This window comes from Heterocephalus glaber, unplaced genomic scaffold (assembly GCF_053883595.1).
Source record: "Heterocephalus glaber isolate CG9 unplaced genomic scaffold, H.glaber_assembly_v1.0 deba00001481, whole genome shotgun sequence".
NCBI lineage: Eukaryota > Metazoa > Chordata > Mammalia > Rodentia > Bathyergidae > Heterocephalus > Heterocephalus glaber.
In genome coordinates, this window is record NW_028258317.1 from 54,493,722 (window position 1) to 54,515,954 (window position 22,233).

The 22,233-nt window shown below is 41.1% G+C and overlaps 1 protein-coding gene across 4 annotated transcripts in view; it reads right to left on the bottom strand.

The window, feature by feature from the left end:
* Positions 1–21,635, bottom strand: part of Cemip2 (cell migration inducing hyaluronidase 2) — a 70,920-nt gene extending 49,285 nt beyond the window's left edge. Inside the window, exons 1-4 of one of the 4 annotated variants that reach the window (XM_004838138.4) lie at positions 21,522–21,635; positions 5,349–5,688; positions 1,703–1,843; positions 558–1,119 (exon numbers count right to left, since the gene is read on the bottom strand). In XM_004838138.4, the coding sequence (XP_004838195.2) occupies positions 558–1,119; positions 1,703–1,843; positions 5,349–5,676 (1,031 nt within the window). In that variant the 5' untranslated portion in view covers positions 5,677–5,688; positions 21,522–21,635. Of the gene's footprint in view, positions 1–557; positions 1,120–1,702; positions 1,844–5,348; positions 5,689–20,144; positions 20,293–20,316; positions 20,729–21,297; positions 21,431–21,521 lie in introns of those variants that run through there. The other 3 variants (XM_004838140.4, XM_004838137.4, XM_004838139.4) reach the window with 3 other exon arrangements.
* Between the last annotated feature and the right edge of the window lie 598 nt (positions 21,636–22,233).

Below are 22,233 nucleotides of genomic sequence, written 5' to 3' on the forward strand. Positions count from 1 at the left end.
GTAGATGGCACAAAATCCATGGAGTACACATGAATTCTGTCTAGATTTTTCAGTTCTCCCATGTTTTCCTTCCTCACATATGCCAGAACTCCATAGGTCTGAGCCAGTCAAACAAGTGGATTCAAATTAGCATATAAAAGATTCTGAAAGAAAACGGAGCATGCCCCACCCCTTTGGGCTTTTATGACAAGTTTAACATTTTAGCAAGGAACTATGCCCTAACCTGTCAACACCTACATTGCCTCAATTAGCCAGCATATAATGAAAGGAGGAAGTTTCTTCCAAAGTCCATTATCTTTAAACTGTTTGATCCTTTTTTCAGCACACTGCTATTCTTTTCAAATGTGACAGGAGAGTTCACAGAAAACTTCATAAATCAAAGCCAAGAGCTTTTATATTCCATATACAATTGTCCAATCCCATGTTTCAAGGCAAAAGCAAACCCAAGGGGAGTGGCCAGGCTGTGGGGCGCTGTGGGTTCTTTCCCCATCCTCTCTCCTCTCACACAGACAGGGCTCTAACTCAAAGCTGGAGAGAGGAGACCAAGGCATGCCTACCTGTAGCCCAGTCCTTGGATCAGCTTACTTCCCAATCGATCCTGGATCATCTGGATAGTTCCTTGTAAGAGGTTCTTGACTGCTGAATCTCCGACAGCTATGGCAACAATTCGTCCTGGATCCTGGACTCTCAGAAATTCCTGAAGTTTCCGACTCTCATTTTGGTACTCGTGAGTATCAAACTTCACACTTTCTAAAATTTTGGCTGTGTCTTGGTCAATGACCCTCACATTGAGACCCCGGGAAAAGTCCTTCTCAAAGGTATAGGACCCAAAGGGCAAGCCTGAGGAGTTCAGAGTCCTCGCCAACAACGTCCAAGATGTCTTCCGGGCCCCATGTAACTCCAGTGTCCCACCAGCTTCTACACCAATAAACTTTTTGCCAAATGTTGGCATACTTTCACCTTCATCTGACTTGCCATACAAAGCAATTGTCACTTTGGATTTATAGCGGCATTTTTCTGCTCCAATATGAAGCGCCCCACCATCCTGGATCAGGATGTAACGAGTCCTCAGAGTAATATTTCTGGATCCATCTTTATCATCCCCAAATACAAGCAGTCCTGCAGGAAACAACACTATGGTAAGCCAACTTCTAAAACATCTTCCTGGGATGCAGAAAAATCGATTTCACTTTAAAGAGGAAAAAATTACACTTGCACAATTAAGGTGGCAAAAATTTACTAAAAGTCTGTTTAGAAAAATAAACTAGTCTCAAAACAAATTTTTTTTGAAATGAAGAGTTAATATCTCAACATAATAAAGATGTCCATGAGTATGAATTCCAATTTATTTACTTTAGAGGTAAATTATTTCTAGAAAAAAATACCTAAAAATCTACAAATTTGAATCTCAGGTTTATATAGAGTAACCGGGGTTAACTCTTTCCACCAGCTGTAACAAAGATTCAGCTATGAGAAATCACTTGTCTTGTTTCTTTGTCCATAAAGAAAGGTCTTGAGTTATTTCTAAGGTCCTTATATCTCTTGAATTCTATGGTTTGAACTTAGGAACTAAACACATCCCCACAGTTAGTGACACTAAAGGATACTGAGTCTAAGAATAGCTTTCTACATAAGGAACATCAAATAACCTTCACAATCAAGAGCAAGCTTGTGGTTCCCATAGTCAGGGACTATTACCCACCTCCATCCTGAATGACTATAGAATTCACTGTGGCATCTGAGGTCAGACGGAACAAATCACCCTCCTTGATGATAACTTGTTTTGCAGAATCTTGCCCTGGATCCCAGTTCCTGAGATGGGGGTTTTGATCTGGGCAGTTCTCTATAAAACAACACAACACTGATATTCCATCCAACCCAAGCAAATGCCAAAGTAGCCTAATCCAAGTATTGTCATCACTGAAAACAGATCTCCAAGTAAGGTGCTGAAATATTTTGATTTCCTGCTATTAGGATGGAAAATTTACCCTTCTCAACCACTAGAAAAATGATGCTTTAAAAAAAAGTTTTACCACACAACTAAGTTGCTAGCATACAGTTCAGGTCAAACTGCACAAGGTAAAAATGGAGTTCCCCTGAACCATCTACTGTGGAGATAAATCAACAGCAAGAAGAAAAATTATGAACTGCCCTGGAATTCACACTAGAAAGCTATTTTAGAAAAGAAAATATGGGTCTGGGTATGTAGCTCAGGGATAGAGCACTTACCTAACATGCATGAGGCCCTGGGTTCAATCCCCAGCACCACCAGAAAGAAAAACAAACACAACACACTGGTAAATGAAAATTGCTAAATAAGATGTATAGTACATATCTACAAGCTACTGCCTGTGCACAGTAAATCACGAAGTTGGCAATACCAACACCTCTTCCAAAGCAGGGACTGAAAATGTCAGTGTTCAGCCATGTATACTTTCCTAAGAAAAGTGCAGAAGCATCACTTCTCAATTTCAGATATGAGGGAATAACCAACCGGAAGAGCCAACCCCAAGATTGCTTAGCAAGCTGAGTGATATGCAAGTTTCTCCTTTAAGGAATGAGTTTGTTGTCTTGTAAGATTCCTCACTAGAATTAGAATTTGCCTGTTCAATAGGTGATAATGAAACCACAGCTATTTACCCATGGAATCCTTTAATTTTTATCAACTAATGACCAAGTATTTGTTGATTATTAATTTGTCCACTTTGAATTAGATAACTCAAATTTCCAAAGCACAGACTGAGCTCATATTCCCTGGGATTTTGTAAGCCAGCCTGGGAGAAAAAGCTATCATGTATTTAATAATTAAATGTTGAACAATGTGGTGGTTATATTAGGTGTAAATGACCCCAAACCAAGCAGGGATGAAGCTAAAGTAACTGAGACAGCTTCACAGAGTGACCCTAACCCAGACCCTAAAGAATGGATAGTATTTAAATAAGCACAGCATCAAAGACAAATAAGAATATGAGAAATATCTCAAATATCCCCTGCCATTGAAGCTGGCTTACTCAAGTTAGAATAGCAAGACATCTGAATTTAAACTAGCAAAGGGAGGAATAAGCAAGATACACTTGAGAACCATTAGAAGAAAGACTTTTGTTAAGGCAGAAGGTACAAACTGAAAACTATATAATAATTAATTCTGGGTCCTCATTTGGAACTTGCATAACCCCATTGCAATCATATTTCAAAACACATTGCCCTAGGCTTCTGCTTCCTCATAGAGGTGACAGTGACTACAATTAAAATTAGTCTCACTATCCTTGGCAATTATTTCATGGACTTCATTTTTCTCACAGAATTACAAAACTGATATTTAATTCTTTGGATAAATCAATGATCATCACTATTATACTATTAACAATCCTGAGAGGGGGTATAGCTCAGTGGTAGAATCCTTGCTCAGCATGCATGAGGCCCTACATTCCATCCTCACCACTGCAAAAAATAAACAAAAGTAAAAACAATCCTTAAACTTTTCTTCCCATCAAAGAAATAAGAAATCTCAAAATTTTTCTGACTTAATACTGAGGATTTCTTGAACTTTTCTTCAGCCTTTGTAACATCTAGCTGGAGTTCTCCTTGATGTTATTTAGAGGCAAACCCATGTCCTGGGTAACAAGCACTGTACTGAGCCGCAGAGAAGGAAATCCAGGCCTTTGAGATCTAGAGCCTGTTACTGTAGTTACATAATTTCTCTTAATTGTTTATAATTATTTCCCGGGAGAACACACTTCACCAGAACAATCACCAAAAGTTCTAGTCCGTTTTCTTCTAGTAAAATCCACTTAAAGAGAAAATGTGTGGTGTGCAGAAAGCACTGAAAAATAGCTCAGCCAGCTCCACCTTCCTGGCTGCCCACTTGCAGAGCAGTGAGTGCTTTGTAACAGCAAAAACCACAGTGAGGCTGGCCCTGAAATATTTCAGCATACCAGAGCTTTCCACTGATAATCTGCACTTATACTGCCAAGATGTGAAACTAAAGAATGCTGATTCAAGGAACCACAGCAGCAATTCAGTGTTTTAGGAAAGCCACAGCTTTAAGCTTTGATTTCCCACCAGTCTAGCATCCCTTTACTGCAGATTCCTTGAGAAGTACGAATCAACAGCAGTGAACTTGGTTATTCCACCGGGAGGAGGAAACAGGAAGTTAACACAGTACTACTACAAGCAATGGAAATCAATGTTATGAATTCATAATGTGGTTTACTTGGCTGGGTCAACAAAGATGTTAATATGAACATCTCTCTTACTTTTAGTCTATTCTCTTAGAAATATTGGCACTATGTCCCCGACTCCTACCCCCAGTCCACATGGACCGTAAAACCTATAAAATCCCTAAAGCACCTATGAAAACTGAACAGCATTTCTAAGGTTGTAAGTAATGCAATACCTCTCAACTGTTATATCTACGTAAAGAGGAATCTACTGCCGCCTGCCTTGCAGGTGCAAAGACCCAAATTCGATCCCCGGTACAAAAGAAAAAAGAGGAATCTTATTTGACGAAAACCTATTGCAGACTTTATTTTTTTAAAAAACACAGACAAGTACAGTACCCAATCCAGGCTGTAGTAGTGTGATTCTATCACAGTCCTGAGCCCTGATTTTTAACAGATACACTTTCTTTTGTGAGGCAGCTCTTTATCTGTATCATTATTGAAGCTGACTGGCAACAAATTTCTTCAGAATCATTTGAAGTAAATATATTATTGTTAAATTGGTCATGTGGTTTCTTGAAAAACAAAGACCATTTAAGAAAGTAAAACCTCCCTACATGATATTTAACTAAGAAGTAACGGGTGATTTTTAGAAAAAGCTATCAGAAGTTACACATCGTGATGGAAATTTTCCTTCAAGGATATACACTGTAACTCAAAAATATTTACAGTCCTCTTTTGGAACTGTATTTACCAAATCCATTTCAAACCACAAAATACAAGTATTACTTTCAGTCACTTAATTTTTAAAAATCAAATCTAGTTTACCACTACAGTTATGACTTCAAAAATAAAACCTTTGGCAGTCCAGAAGAATTCAGTAAAGACTCCTAAAAGCATTTCCAAAAGAGATGTCCCAAGAACAATGTACCAGGAAAAAGTAGAAAAATAGAAAAGAAGACCAATCTTTTACTTTTCTAATTTCTAATGTATTCCTTGAAAAACTATTCTCATTTATAAGGAATTACACTTCATATTACCTGAGTAATAGACCAAAAATAATGTAGTAAAAGTTCATAAAATAGTATTTCCTTCCTTTTCTCCTTCTGGAAAATGTTCTATCCATAGGCACAAACGCGCGCGCACACACACACACACACACACACACACAAATGCACATACACTTACCATCTGGAGCGTATTTTGAGGATATTCCTAAAATGACTGCAAGTGCAACAAAAAATGAAAAACTAGTTATAGCAAAGCAGATGAAAGTATTCTTGTGTCTCTTCTGCTTCCTGTCCCTCTGTGTTTGCTGTTCTTCAGGTGAGAACGCAAAGGTTGCCTGGGCTTCTTGTCTGATGGAGGTGGATTTGGCTGGCGCTTGGCTCTTTGGAGGAGGAGGGGGGCGCAGGGGGACAACCTTCCCTGGAACATAACCAGGTGAGCGATGACTGCTTCCATTCTGAGGTTGTACAAAAGCAGGGGACTGTTCCCTGGAACCAGTGGCATACATGATACCTTATCACTGTAAAAAAAAAAATTTTAAGTAAGATTCAGAATATGTAAAAGGTTATGGCACTTTATTATGGTAAAATATACATAACACTTGCCATCTTAACCAATTTTAGGTTCAGTGGCATTAAATACACACAAAGTTCCACTTCCAGGATTTTTTCATCGGCCCATCTATGCCCTTTAAGTAACTTCCCATTCCCTCCCAGACCCTAGTGACCACTGTGATGACTTTTTGAAAGTACTGTGTCAAGTCTGCTTACATCCCTGGTACAATAACTCTGTGGACAGTCACCTTCACCAACTGTCTTCTACCACTGCTGCTTCTCCACCCCAGCTGCACATTACAACCACCTGTTAATGCTAAGACCCAGGGACACACCCCAACAATTAAATCAGGATGTTTAAGCCTGGGATCCAAGCATCTGTATTTTTTAAATGCTCCCCAAGTGAATCTAATGAGCATCTAGAGCCAACTGTTCTCACTAACTGTTCTCAATTTTCAGTATGCAAAAGAATCACCAGGGAAGCTAGTTAAAAATGTAGATTCCTGGGCTTTTTGCCCCTGTGATTCTGGCTTATTTGATGTAGAGACTATGGGTTTTAAATTTAAAAAAATATACACATTGGTGGTACTGAAGCAAATTCACATTCTGAGTTCTGAGTGATAGGCATTCATGTTTGGGTGTTGAATTCTCCCACTAAATTCATCACATGGTTAAGAAATTTAAGTATTTCTACCTGTGTTCTCATTTAACTATATACTCTGAATCTACACAGAGAGAAGGTCTAAAGTCTATCCTATCTCTTTAAATCCTGAAATTGGATTTAACAAACAGTAGACATTCAAATAGTATGGTTCAGATAAAAAAAAATACAACAAATTTATAAGTACCATTATCCCCACTTGCCCATGAGAAATATAACTTCTCCAAATATCACACAGGCAGCAGAGAGAACCAGACACTCTGACTCTCAAGTTCAGGCTCTTGACAGTTATTCTACTGTATCTGGCCAAACAACAGAGAGGCAGTAACTCCAAAGAACACCTTTTGCAATAGTGTAATCAGAATTGTGCTGAGCTTGAGAGCACGTATTAATCTTCTCAGGCATTCTTCATGCAGAAGTTCACTGAACTATACAGTACATGATCCTTTTTTCATACATAATCATTATTCCCTGCTGCCAGCATCACCACCTCAGCTCTACCTCAAATCACAGGGCATTACTCTCATAAGAAGGGCCACAACCCAGATCCCTCACAGTGTAGGGTTCAGGCTTCTAAGACAATCTAAGGCTACCACTGCACTCAGGCCTAATGTGAGCAACAGGGAGCAGCTGTAAATACAGATGAAGTTACACCCAATCACTTGCTCCCTCACCATAGTTCCTAAGGGTTGGGAAGTCCTGCTTTGGAGTGAGGATCTATAAGAGTAAGTTTTGAATGAAACTTGGCTAACTGTGAAAAAAGAAAAGGAGGGAGAGGGAAAGAAGATCTGGGTAGCTAAACCATAAATATCATATTGTAGTGACCATAAATACATAAGTACATGATGTTGGACTCTTCCAGTATGTCCATTCCTTAACAACTAGAGCCACCTGACTTCTTCCAATAACCTTACAATGAATCCCCCTCATCTTATGCCAAATAAAGAACGAGATTTTAGTTGTAAAGGTGGCCCAAACTGCTCTATACAATCAGCAAACCCATTAAATACAAACGGTCATTAGAGATGCCACAAATAAACATTCTTAAGACCCAAATGACCTGAAAATTTTGGGGGACAGAAAAGAAATCAGATCAAGAATTGATGTTGATTTTATTCAGGGCAAAGCCCATTCTCAAAGTCAGTGTGTCTGTGAAAAATACATGGTTTGTGAGATTTTATTTGTGAACAAAAGTAATTATTTGGATGAAGCACATGCTTCATGACAAAGGAAAAACACCACCACTCAAGGTGCTGTTGGAGAAATTGCTGCATGTGCCAAGCAGCAGACAAAAATAATGGATAAATCATGCTTGAACAAATGAAAGAATACAACAAAGACTCCCTATACCCTCTATTTAAAAATGCAGAAACTAAACTAAATATTCTTGAGTGCCAGACTCATCTGGATGGGAAGGAAATCACAACCATAATCTGCTCTGAGAGGGAAGAGGAGTCCTTTGTGTCCTGGGTGCAATCATCTGATACCTCATTGTTTCAGGGTGAGAAAGGCTATCATTACTTAACAGTCTGAAGGGCCCGTTTGTGAAGATAATGTACCCACAAAAAAATAAAAGGCAGTGAGCAGCTCAATGGAGTAACCAGCCTACTGAGAATAATTTGTGCTTTCAAGGTCACAAAATGACAATCAGAAGATTCAGGTGATGTGCACCACAAACCAAAAAGGCATGCATGCATACATCCATGGGGGGGGGGGGGGCGCCGGGGGGAGGCTATTAGCTCTATTTTACCGAAACACATAAATGCATAACCATTCCTATCCTAGAAATTAAAAAATTAAAACAGAAAAAACAATATTTAAGCAGACAGTCCACTCAGTTCACTAAGATTTTTAAAAATATGATACAAATACATTACTTTTAAGATTTCATTTCACATGCATAGTACTATGAATCAATTATGTTAAAACCTACTGATCGCTAGTTTTAAACCTAAATTATTCATGTCAAAAAACTACATTTCATTCACTGAGTAAGCAGCTGTGAGCTCTTGTTGTTGGAGGACAACTTCTAAATTCAATTTTAAACCAGCTGTATGGAAGGCAGAGTGAAAATTGACAAGGAAACACTTTAAATGGTGTTCAGCTTCCCAGGATACCTCAACAATGCTGCTTAATCCATAAAGCCATTAGTACTACTTGAGGCATTTGTTTTGAGGGACAGAGGAGGGACCTCACAGAAAAAAAGATAATGAAGAGTTTACTCTGCCATTCAAGACTTCAATGCAAGCATGAGGTGCCATTTTAATTTGTCTACTGACCACTGTTTTGGTTTAATACAGGGTGTGTGTGTGTTTGCATTACATGTCTTTTTTAAAAGGCTTGTAATGAACCTTTCCTAAGGAGAAAGCACTTAGTACATAGAAAGGACACATCAATATTTTATGATAGTTTAAGGGCTGGTACACTCTGACAGGCCCTAAAATGAGACAGACAAGCCAAGAATGGGACATAATCCAAGTTATTCACATTGAAATTGGAAATGCATTCCCCAGTTTTTTAAAGCAAAATTTTTGGTATCTAGAGGTCCCTTGAAAGAATTACTGAGTACTTATTTACTGGATGATAAAAAGTGGTAGCCCAAAAGGCTTATTATAAATCAAAAAAGCAAGCAAGCAACTAAAAATCTATACTGGCAAGGCTCAGGGTATAACTCAGTAATACAGCATTTGCATCGCACTCATGAAGATCTGAGTTCGATCCCCAAAACCAAAAGAAAAGTTTTTACACATGCAGTTTAGTCAAATATTAAAAGCAGACAATTAAATTACCAAGACTCTGAAAACAGCACATTAACTGAAAAGATAAAAACAAAAGACTAGGAAAATAAAACATTCAAAGAAGTACCTACTACTTTGAATTCTCACTTGTTCCCCAAAAGACACTTTAAAAATTCACTTTTAAGGACCGGGGATTTAGCTCAGTGGTTTCACCACCTGCTGCGCAAGCGCAAGGACCCGAGGTTGCTCCCCAGTAGCAAAAAAAAAAAAAAAAATTCACTTTTAAATAAAACGCTTGGTAAAAATGAGTATATTACCTCAAACAGCTGAATATGGGAGGGATGTATACAGTTGGTAAGAGCATTCAACTTATTTGATAATAAATTACAATATGTAATCACTAAAAGCAATAATTTTGAAAATTTAGTAACATTGAAGGAGACCATACTTTTTTTAACTTGCAAAAGCAGGGATGATTTTGAGAATACTGAGATATTCTCATACAGTGTTCAAACACTGTGTTATCTCATTAACAAGTCCTTCACGAGATTCCCCTATGTTTGCAATTTGTTTGCTTTTCTCTGTTTAAAACTCTTACAGGATCATCCTGCTTTGGGCCTTGTGTTGCAGTTAACTTAGGTAGTTGTCCATCTGCTGCAACAGACTACAAGCTTCTTGAGACCAGAGAGATGTCTTTTCTCATCTTGGTGTTCTCACAGTAGGTCCTCCGTAAGTGGTGGCTGAACTTAGATCACAAATTCCCACACAGGCAATCAACATAAATGCTAGGTATACGTACATATATATGGGAGAAAACAGATGGCCAAAAATTTAAGTCAACTTTCATTCAGAAAGCTGTTTGATTTTGTGTAATTAATATACTCCAAAGATTCTGTTCACCACAGAATCTTCTGTATTTGTCTCTGTCTGTCTCTGTCTCTCTCTCTCTCTCTCTCTCTCTCTCACACACACACACACACACACACACACACACACACCCCGAAAGAGAGAAAGAGAAACAAAGAGAGATCAGAATTAACCATTTAATCCTTCTTCAATATTCTTGAGGCTCTGGGAAATTTAATCTCTATCAGTGTCTCTGATTTGGGTGAAATTAAGAATATACTAGTTTGAGCAAAAAAAGTCAATGCATTAACTATAATGAAATGCAATTCTCCATAAAATCTTTTCCTACACTGATGTCTTCAAGGGTTCTACCTAACCTCTGTTTCAACTGGTTCAGAGTTTCTATTTTAATATTTAGATCTTTAATCCATTTTGATTTTAGTTTAGTGCATGGTGAGAGATATAGGTCTAGTTTTAATCCTTGGCAAGTTGAAGCCCAATTTTTCCAGCACCATTTATTAAAGAGGCTATCTTTCCTCCAGTGAGGGTGTTTGGCTCCTTTATCGAAGATGAGATGGTTGTGTCTGGAGTTGTTTCTGCATCTTCTAATCTGTTCCACTGGTCCTCAAGTCTGTTTTTGCCAGTACCATGCTGTTTTTATCACAGTAGCTTTGTAGTATAGTTGCAGGTTGGGGATTGTGATACCCTCTGCCATGTCTCTGTTACTTAGAATTGCTTTTGCTATTCTGGGTCTCTTCTTGCTCCAAATGAATTTTTGGATTGTTTTCTCGAGGTCCATGAAGTATGCTGCTGGGATCTCAATTGGAATTGCATTAAATCTATATAGCAGTTTTGGAAGTATGGCCATTTTCGCTATATTAATCCTTCCTACCCAGGAGCAGGGGATGTCTGCCCATTTTCTGATATCATCTTCAATCTCTCTTTTCAGAGTGCCCTAGTTTTCAGAGAAGAGGTCTTTGATTTCTTTCGTTAGGATGATTCCTAGGTATTTCAGTTTTTTGGATGCTATTGTGAAAGGAATTATTTGCCCTATTTCTCTCTCAGTGAGTCTGTCATTGGTGTAGAGGAAAGCTATTGATTTTTGTGTGTTGACCTTGTAACCAGCTACTTGACTGAATTTGGTTATTAAGTCTAGAAGACTTTTGGTGGAGTTCTTGGGGTCTTCTATATAGAGTATCATGTCATCTGCAAATAATGACAATTTGACTTCTTCATTACCTATCTTTATTCCTTTTATTTCTTTCTCTTGTCTAACTGCCGTGGCTAATGTTTCCAGAACTATATTGAACAAGAGTGGTGATAGTGGACATCCTTGTCTTGTTGAAATGCAATTCTAATATGAAACCTAACAAGTGACTAAAAGGTATAATAAACAACTGCAGACAGGACTTCTAAAGATAGAGAGTGCAAGTTACCTGGACAAGTTTAACCTTTCATGATGTTTTGTAATACAGTGGTTCAAACCACACACTATGAAATGTACTAGCACACAGGTAAAAGGGAAACATTCCACTCTGTTTTATACACTTATACTGACTGCCAAGAAATGTTGTACTCAAAGGGACTGTCCTCAAAACAGAGAAAGCAGTAGTAATTCAGAACTAGTAAGAGTTCATTAAAAGAGCTGAATTTTAATGGTCTCTCTACCACTGAGATGCTAAAGTGCAAGACAAATTCACTACTACACGTGCTTATCACTTCCTCCATGGATGAGGACACCTGTCTCCAGGCCGTATCACCAGTTCCCAGAATCATCCAGCCCTTCCACCCAGTGAAAGGGTCCTCCAGCTCAGTGCTAGGACATGCACTTCCGTCCCTGAACACTTAATGAAAATGCAATTCCTTTGATTCATTTAAGCGCTTTCAAATGCCACCTAAGCTTTTTATGAGGAATTATTTTTAAATGAAAAACTCAGGCAGGAATACACAAGAAGCTAGAATGGCCTAACCAAATTTTTCTCTTTTAGGATGGACATAATTTTGAAACAATATTCAACCTAAGGGTTAATTCTACAAGTTAACAATAGTCTTTGTTTTCCCAGAGTTTCCATAACTAGTCAAAATTTGACTTTTTATTAACATTGTGGAAGATCTCTATAACATATTGACTGGTATACTCAAAAAGTAAAATTGCACCAAATAGTAAAAATATGCGTTAAAAATAAGACATTCCAGGGCCGGGGATTTAGCTCAGTGGTATTGCGCCTGCCTCCCAAGTGGAAAGACATGCCAGAAAAGGTACTTGAATTATTATGAAAAATACCATAAATTTCACTATTATTAGCAGTACTTCTGATCCAACAAAATATTTAACCAGCTCCTAACTTCACTGAATCTTCAATTAATGATTCCATATTCCCAACGTTCTCCTAGGAGAAAGAGTCACAATACAGAAAAAAAAAATCGAAGTGATTTTCAGGTTTTGGGGTTTGGTTTTTTGGGAGGGCTGGGGGTAATTACACTTAGTTTTTAGATTCAGATTACTGTGTGTTAATAAACAATGAGCTCAGTATATTTATAATAAAAACTATTCAATAAGAAACAGCAGAGTTGACTTTTCAGATTCTTTAATTTTTCAAATTTTCAAATATATCTTTAAGTGGGATAAATATTATCATAAAAATCATGTACTTAAACTTATATATATTTTCTGGAACAAAGAGTTTTGGGGGGTCTTTTATATATATAATTTAGAGTAATATACTGTATAATATATTCTATTTCCAGAGCATATAGAATAAAATGCATTTTTCTAAAACAACAACTGTAAGAAATTTAGCAAAAATACTAGGTCTGTACATATAGCTAAGCTGGGAGAAAGCAGCTTGTTGAAAAAGTTAAGTCACTTTGTTTCAGAGATCTGTGTAATTTGGGGTCAGCATTCCTCCCAAAGAACTGAACACCCAAGACCCCTTTATACCTTTACACAGTTGCAATCAGTCAGTCTCCACTATGATCCTGCACATGTGTATGATTCACAGTCACCTGCAAATGTCTGGCACCTTAGCAAGAAATAACAAGCTGTTCCGTTAGTTATGTTTATCCCAGTTCACTTTTACTAAGCTGATTGTACTGAGGCCAATGTTCACTAATGGAAGTGGACTATATCAGCCCTTAACTATAAACCACCCCCTAAGAAGTTATAGGATAAAGGGTTGAGAAATTTCAATTATTTAATATTCCCCTACCCTAAGTCCTTTCTCCACTTGATTGACCCAGAAACATGGTGAATGATATTCTCCAAACTATCCATGTATTACTCAAATTATCTTCTTCCTCAAAAGAAAAAACTCCTCCAAAGATACTAACTTTATTAAAACATAATACAGGGCCGGGGATTTAGCTCAGTGGTTCCAGCGCCTGCCTCACAAGCACAAGGTCCTGAGTTCGATTCCTGGTACCAAAAAAATTAAATTAAATTAAATAAAACATAATAAAGGAAAATTATTTAAAAACCATTTTAAACATATCCTAAAAAGACTTAGCTTTCTTTTAAAAAATCTGTCACTAAGCATTTGGAGTATTATTTAAAGTTAAAATGATATTTATTTTTCCTGCTCAGCAATTCATTTTTTAGTTAAGGGTTACTATAAAAGAAAACTACAGTCAGGAAATAGTAAATAGCTCGGTAATAAAAATTAAAACACTAAGAATCTGCTTATCCTGAGAACAACAAAACTAAAATGACTGTGGTCTCTAGTTAAAGGAATTCAGATTAGCAAATTAGCTACAATTTCACCAAAGAAAATATACCCTTAACAAATTATGTTAGAATCTCTTATTAAAATATGGATCCTGCAAGACAAAGAGTTTTTATTTATGATGCCTAATGCCAAAATAAACCAAAGAAATACTTTCCAGTGGTAAAGCTAAATACGTGACCTTTAAGAAACATTTTAAATTCATACTTAAATGCCTATCTTTTATGCAAGGTACAGTAAGTAGGTAGTTATCAGACTTTTTTGACACCAAACATACTAATTAATCCTATCTTTTTTCAACTGTCTTAAACATGTCCATAAGAAGCAATGCTTGACTCTAAAGCCTAGATGGCTGACACAGCCAAAAGGCTAAAGAACATTATTATATCAAAAAAGAAGCTAAAGAGAAAAAAATGTAGCTCCATAGACCAAGGGGGTGGAAAGGGTAGCAGTAAAGAACACCTAACACTCTTTCTCAGCAGAAGTGAACATTTAAAAAGAGCCAAGTGCATAGGCCTTTAGGTGGAAGTAACAAACTATTAAAAAAAACTATGTGAGGACACTGCTTTGGGCTATCTCCAGCCCAAGGAACCAACAGACCAGACCAATCCAAAGTAAAGGTACTCATGCTAAGTGCCATATAATCAAACTGAATCTTTAAGGAAGAAGAGAGATTCCAAAACTAATTTATTTTCTTGAAAACAGGAGACTCTAGTCTATAAGTCCACGGAATGATAAAGTTCCACTCTGGTTTAACCCTTACAAAAAGTAACCTGAAGTAACCCACCATTAGCCAATCAGCTTTTTCCTGACTGTTCTATTTCTTTGCCATCTAACAAAACCCTCTGTTCTGCCAGTGCATGTAGGCAGGAGCTCTCATTCCATTTTGCAGAACAGTGCACAAATCTCCAATAAAAGCCTGTAGATCCCTAACTAAATTTGCTATAATTTTGTCTTCTAGGGGAACTAAAATGTAAACTCAACCTGGAAAGTAAGTCAAAGAGGGAAAGGGTCATCTTACTGGTCAGTCTTTCTCTGCTTTTCTGTTCCTTCTTTCCCTATTATTATTCCTCCGATCCCCCCCCCCATTTTATTGAAAAGCTGCTCTCCTGTTTTTCTCCCCCACCCCCACACTCTTTAGATCATCCCCCTCTGCCCTGCTTCCCAATGGGTTGAAACAACAAGAGACTTCCAATCCTCTGACACTGAAGGATGGCTGACCACAGGCACACAATGGCAGCGCAGGCCTGCATCATTCTGCAGCTGATCTTCAAAGAAAGAACCAAAGCAGAAGCCTGACTTGAGGGAGGCTGATTTAATTAAGATTACAGCAAAGGGCAGAGCTGCCTGTGGGACACATTCTCTGCAGTGTCAGGGGCAACGCTTTAAAATGCTTCTTAAGAAGAAAGAGCCAAGAAACTTGTGTTGGTAGAATAAGGGGGGGGGGGGATACAACAATAGAGATGTGCTTAGACACCCCAAAAGTTCATGATCTTAAGATATACTGACACTGAAATGCAATGGCAACAGGAAATACTATGTTTTGACATGCCTTTTAAACCAAGAATTATGCCAGATGAATAATAAGATGTCAAATGATGATCCAGGACTACTCAACCTATCATTAAAACAAAGTTTCTACTAATGGCAAGAAACCATAATATGTAGCCTATTTTTAATACAATTTTAGCCACTGGGAGCAAAACCATCCCAAACATGGAAGTCATTCAGTTTTGAGTCCCTATTGAGACAAGGATTCTGCTAGAAAATGAAGACACAGTGATGAAAAAATATACACGTGTACGGTTCCTACCTTCAAAGAGTGCAGGAGGCAGCACTAGAGGGAGGGAAGAGATGACGAGGAAACAAGAAACTACAGTACACAGCAAAGAAACTGGGCTGGTGGATCTGAAGACGTGATCGTGTGAGTTTGTTCAATTTCTATGAATGGGACTGAATTTAAATTTTCTAAAAGCTCTGGCAAATTCATTCACCCAAATGTGTACCATCAGACCACTCCTGGTAACTTCCTTACTTTGTGAATGTGCTCTAAAATCTATCACTGAATTCTGCCACTAAAATAACAACAAACTGCCTAGAAATAACCAATACGGTAGGGGATATGACAGACCCACAAAACCTACCAAATTTTCCTGAAGGCCGACAGGCAGGCTGTCACCTGCATGTGAGTCCCATGCCAATGCACATAACAGCCATAGTCTTGTTTCCTCCTAGGATAAGTGAAACCTAGGCCTAGCTAAGGGACCATATCGTGCCTTCTCACCAGTTTCCTTGATGTCCACCAAGACTCCCAGGTGCCAGAGAGGCCAAAGGCAGGACCTCCCTGGTGGCTAGACTTTGAGGTGCTAAATAGGGATGGCTGAAAACAAGGCAGGCAAACAAGGGCTGCATGGTGTGCTCTAGCCCTACAAGCACACACAGGAAGCAGGAAGACACACAACCCAGACGGCGTGGAAAAGTTACCCAGTAGCAGACACTAGATTGAGAAGTGTGGCCATATGGTAAGGCCATGCAATATCTAAACAGCATGAGCACTTGGGAAAGCAGCAGTTGTCATTAATCAAAAGATGTCAAAAAAAAAAAAAGATGTCATTAACCTAGCTGAAAGGACTATTCATTCATCCTTCATTTGGCCTTCTGAGCTGTATCTTCATATCCATCCTATTTCATACCAAACTGCTAGCTCTTCAACTTCAGCACCACTTCCTGTGTTTGAATATGCCACAAGCCAGATAGGGAACAGGAATTCATATGTACCTATGGAGCAATTAAAGCCACATCTTTTTCATTCACAAAGTATAGCTTTTTAAAATACTCCATATAAAGTTGATTTTACAGTGGTGGCCCTGATGATATCAAAAAACGTTATTATGAGTTTGGGGGGAGCTTTTTTGTTTTACCCACAAGTTTTTAAAAATCTCAAAGACTAATTTTTCTCATTCCTTCTGAAAACAGGATTCGGGCATTCTTTCTTGTGCTAAATTAAACTTGCTAATCCCTAAAATGTTAATAATTAATTTCTCAATTCCATTATATGTGAAAACTATTCATTCTTCAGGGAAGTGAATCACCACTGGCAGACACCATTATAACAACAGAATGCTTATAGTGTCCGAAATGCAAGCCCATAACTAGGTAAACACCTCTAAATCAATAATAGTTCTCAATCTTAAGAGACTCACTAGCCAGACCTGACCGAGACATTTATTTTATAGTAGGTATTTGTATGTTTTAAGATACATACTTCAATCAAACACAATCAAGGTGGACAATTCTTTTCTCAGGGACTCAGTATGGATTGTCTTAAACTGCAATGCTTTCCAGCACTAACATAGAAAAGCAGTTGAATACAGTATTAAATATATCCCTTAATATATTAAAGCTAAGACTAAATTCTTTAATATATTAAAGCTAAGAATGCTACCATCTCTCCTCAGCAATTTTTCATAATATAAAATTCTCATGAAATACTGTCAAACTTTGCTGATATAACAAATGTAAAAGGCTTATCATGCCCCCAGGATATAATGAAAATATGTATCTTGTTACAAATCTGGCTACAAGGTTAGCCTAATAATAATAATTTTGAAACAGCTTTGCCTTGTAGTTGGAAGGACTGATTCACGAGGAAAGCTTTCAAGTCTTCCACTTTTTTGAAAAAGATACTTCAAGAAAGACCCTATAGGCCTTATTTATCTTGATACTGCTCACAACAGCCAGCACTGCGTTGTATATTTTAGAAACGGAACAAAATTTTTGCTGAACATACTTCCTGACAACCAACATTAAAGGCTTCCCCAAGCAAGTCCAAGGAAAACAAAAGAACATACAAACTATTCCTAGTATGCTTTTATCCGATGATTCACAGGACAAATCTGAATGTTTCCAGGAACTTGCCTCTTTGAAAAAGTATGTACTTGTATAATATTCTGAATTTGTCTCTTGTTTTACAGAAAATGCCAATAAAGCTAACATTATTTTTATTCTTAGTTCCTTATTTGATAGAAATGCATTACAAGTAACATCACCCACTATGAGCACCATTTCATGAGTAAGAACTGGGAAATGAAAAAACACACTATCCACCTTAAACTGAGGTGCAATGGGTTCCTATACTCAAATATGAATTATCTGACGATTAAAATAGCAACTGCTAACAAAGCCAAAGTGGAATAAATGAGGATACATAAGGAGGAGGTGGGAAAGTGTTGTCCAGAAGGGACAAAGGATTTCTGGTCCCACCTCAGTCATTAATTCATTTTATGACCTTAACTGATTAGGTAGCCTCTCTGAGTCTTAACTTTCTTGTTTTAATATTATTTTTAAGATACCTTACATGCTAAGATTCAGGATATAGAGCACCATCCAGAAAACATTTATACAGAACTTGCCTCCTCTCACCAAAAAAGTCATATTTAATTTGATAGCTTCAAATATCTGAGTTGTGCTTTTTTTTTTTGGTACCGAGGATCACGCTTTGGAGGCAGGCAGCAGAACCACTGAGCTAAATCCCCCGCAACACACACACAAAGTTTTCTCTTTCTAAAATGTCATTCATCTTTCTCAACTTCAGAAACTCGCCCAGAAGCCCAGAGTTAGTATGGAGTATCTTTCAACTTCAGTTATGACTCACAAGTGTACTTTGCCCCTTTCTTTTTTTTCCCCCATTCAGTTTATAGGTACATTTTAGGTACACAATACAGTTACATTCATCATTGGGATCTTGTACCTGTACGTAATGTATCTTGGTTCTTATTTTTCCCCATTCCCCTGCCCTCCCTTCACCCCCTCCCTTTCTTTGTCTTCTCATTTTCTAGGTAGCTTTTTGGGGACAGGCTTGATTGTGTCTACCAGAAAATAAAAGAGATACTGCTCCACTCAGGTTTCCTGTTGTGCATCTTCCACTTTCAAAACTTCACTAGTTACAGGACCAGGGATTTAGCTCAGTGGTTCCACTGCCTGCCTTGCAAGTGCAAAGTCCCGAGTTCGATCCCTGGTACCAAAAAAAAAAAAAACTTCACCCATTACAGGAGTCAATTAACCATGACTCTGGAACTCCATACAAGCATCAGGTAGGAATTCATAGATCCTAATTCCCTACCCACACACACCATTGCTCACAAGGAGCTGGTCCTCAACTTACTCTCCCATTCACAGGCAGATAAACTGAACAGGTGATGATGTAAGAATGTACTTCTGACCTAGTTTTCTCAGCCTGTAGATACACACTCGTCAGAGAACACAGCATGGGCTAGGCTGAACTGAAAGCCTAGTTCCTCACCCTCCAGATCAGACACAGGCAGCTGAGGGGAGTCATTTCACTGTATACGATGGATAAAGCACCGCGAAGTCAAAGTTTTCTAAGTAGAGGTCGTGTCTACTGCACTGTTCTGCTCGCTTGGAAATCCAAACTCAGCAGAACCCTTGAATAAGTAACACAACCATCCTATGATGGTCAGATGAATCTGAAAAGAGTAAGCCTTTTTCACGGATCAAAGAAACTTTCATAACTCTATGCTATCCAACCAAAGAACTACAGGACAAAACTGTTTTACAGAGATTGCTCTGAGTGGCCATTTCCAAAGAGTAAGCCCGGCTGCCCTGGAAATTCAGTCATCTCACCTCAGAAGAAGCCTCTCTTCCTCCCTCTTTCCCTAAACTGTTTTGATATTACACTGGAAGTGCTCACAAGACCTCTGCATAACCTCAAAGCATCCAACTGAGCAGCACGCAGAAGGTCGGTTGTCTCACCCGCACAAGGGGTATGAACCCAAACCTGTGAGTGGCTCACGAGCCGAATAAAACTTCCTAAAATTATCAAGCACTCCACCCTTAACCTCAGCTGCTGATGAAAGCAGGCATATATCAAAGTCTGTTTTCCTAACCTTATGGGAGAATTTAAGTGAGCCATTTCCGCTCCGCGGAGAGGTCTGGTGACACACACATCACGCCTCAGCAGAGCACCCAGGGAAGTCAGGACCTCGGCTGCATCACTGAGAGTGCACGTAGCAACTTCATAGAATCAACTGCACCACCTTGGGGCCCCACAGCAAGGGCCCCCTGCTCTCCCAGGACCTCTCATCTCTGCAACGAAAAGCTGAGGGCGGGTCCGGAGAGCCAAAGCCCTTACTTTACAGAGGGCTCCACACGATTTTAAACTCTCGCCTTCACCCCAACTTACAGAAAGCAAGGGGAGAAGAGGATCCACTAAACCAGGGGAATAGTAAGACACAAAGACAACTCCGCAAAAAAAGTATAAGCGCGCGCACTGAAGACAAAACTAACCGCACACATCACCTACCTTTCACTGTAGTTGGCTTCCTATGTGGTTTATTCCCCCACCCCAGCCCTCTCCAGAAAGTTTAAGGCTGTCCACACACTTTCAAAGCTCTATTGTTCCCGAGAAGAGCGAAGCAGAGAAAAGAAATCGAGACCTGGTTCCCAAGGACCCTTTCCTCGGAGAACCCTGACTTGGGGGAGCCGGTTACTCCTAAGCAGGGCAGAGAACGGCAGCGGCGAGGCGGAGACCGCAGGTCGTTTCCACTGGAGCACGACCGCCGGGCGCCCGGGCCAGCCAGGCCTCCGAGGGCCGCGAGCCGGCCTTACCTTCCCCTCCCCCGCGCGACGTCGGCGAGCTCAGGTGCCTACGCAGCGGCCCCGGGGGAGCGAGCCGCGCTGCCTGCGCGCCCGGGGCCAGGTCTCCTCGCCATGGCCGGGAGCCGCCCGAGCCCCGGCGCCGGCCGCGTCCGCCCGCCTCCGCCAGCCCTGAGCCCGGCGGAGGGCCCTCGGCGCTCGCTCTGCCGGAGCGGCGGCTCGGCTTTCTCGCTCCTTCCCCTTCGGGAGGAAGAGGAGGAGAATCGCGACCGGAGCGGAGCGGGCCCGAGCGGCCCCGATACAATGGGGTCGGGGACGGCCGCGCGGGGCAGAGCGCGTCCCCGGGGTGGCGCTGGTCCCCGGTCGGCGGGCGCCGCGGCTCGGACAGTCGCGCTCAGCCTCCGCCAGCCAGACGAGCCACTCGGCTCTGCCACCGCGCACCCCGGGCTGCGGATGGGGCGGGCGGCAGGGCGCGAGGAGGCGGGGGCAGAGGAGGAGCACGCGGCCCGGGAGGCGGTGGCCGCGCAGGGCTCCGCCCGCCACCTCCGCCGGCCGCGAGCCGAGGCCGCGGGGGCTCAGCGCCACTCGCCGCCGCGAGCGGGAACAGCGCCCTGGCGCACGCCGGCGGGCCCGGCCCACACCCCGCGGCCGGCGGGCGGTGCAGGGTTCTCCCCGTGCCGGCGGCGCGCACCCGACTGGCTGAACCTGGCCCTGCCCTGCCCTGCCCCGCTCAGCACCCCCGGCTGAGCCCGCTACTACACCCCGTCACCCCTGGCTCACTTGAGCCTGCACACCCCACCACCACCACCTCCAGCTGAGCCCCCATCACTCCGGGGTAGAGCCTGACCTCCCTCGCCCATCGCCCCTGTGGCACTCACTGCTCATTAAGCACCCCAATTAGGACCAACTCGGCGTCCCCTCATCCCCAAAGGAACTTCCACATCCCCACAAAATCTCCTGTGCGTCGGGTCACCGCACCACGGCTGCCCCCACCTGGCTAGGCGCTGGGTCCTTGGCCCTCTCGGAAGAAGCAGCCTGCCTGGGGACTCTGGGCAGGGCCGCCGGTAGCTTGGAGCAGCCCCAGCATCCAGCTTCCAGGCCAGAATAAATAGACCCACGGCTCCCACACCTTCTGCCTGCGCCGCTCGGGGGGGGGGGGGGGGCGGGAATGGGAGGGGTCTGAGTCCCACTCCCGGGCCCACCCCGACGCCGAGTACCTCTCAGCGAACACCAGCGCGGGGTCTGGAGTATCCTGGCCACCACCGTGGGCCCCGTCTCGGAAGCTGCTGTCACAGAGGAAAAACCCTGGCTCCCGCGGAGGGCGCGGCCCGGCTTTGTCGGTCAGACCCACAAGGTCCCTAGCTAATGACAGCAGCAGGATTGCCAACTCCGGGCCGTCGTCATCCTCTGTTTGATTTGGAACTGGAAGCTTTCCCACTAGGGAACTCTTTCGCTGAATACTGTACAGGGACGATTGCTCACTTTTCAGGGTTGCTTTTTTTTGTTTGCTCCACACTTGCAGTAAAAAAAAAAATCAGTCATTTCATGATGACACCCAGCAGGCAAGAAGGGGAATACCCTGTGGGAGTTGGGGGGTTAGGGCTTTGTAGAAGGAATCAGTGTATCTGAAACTTGACTGAGGATAAGAATCCTAGGGCATGGAAAATCTCGAATTCCCAGACATCGACCAATCTCCTGAATGAGAGATGTCTGGAAAATGTAAATTTGGGACATGGTGCTAGAATGCATCCATAATTGACTAAAACCTTGGAAAGACGGCCCCAAAACAGTAACTTGATCTACTTTTGAGACCTTTAAGAACAGGTACCCAGTCCCTTCCTGAGCCACCATCCCTTCTGTGAGTACAGAGTAGATTTTAGAATGTTTTTAATTACAAGATGGAAGGGACAGAACTGTCTAAGTGGTCGC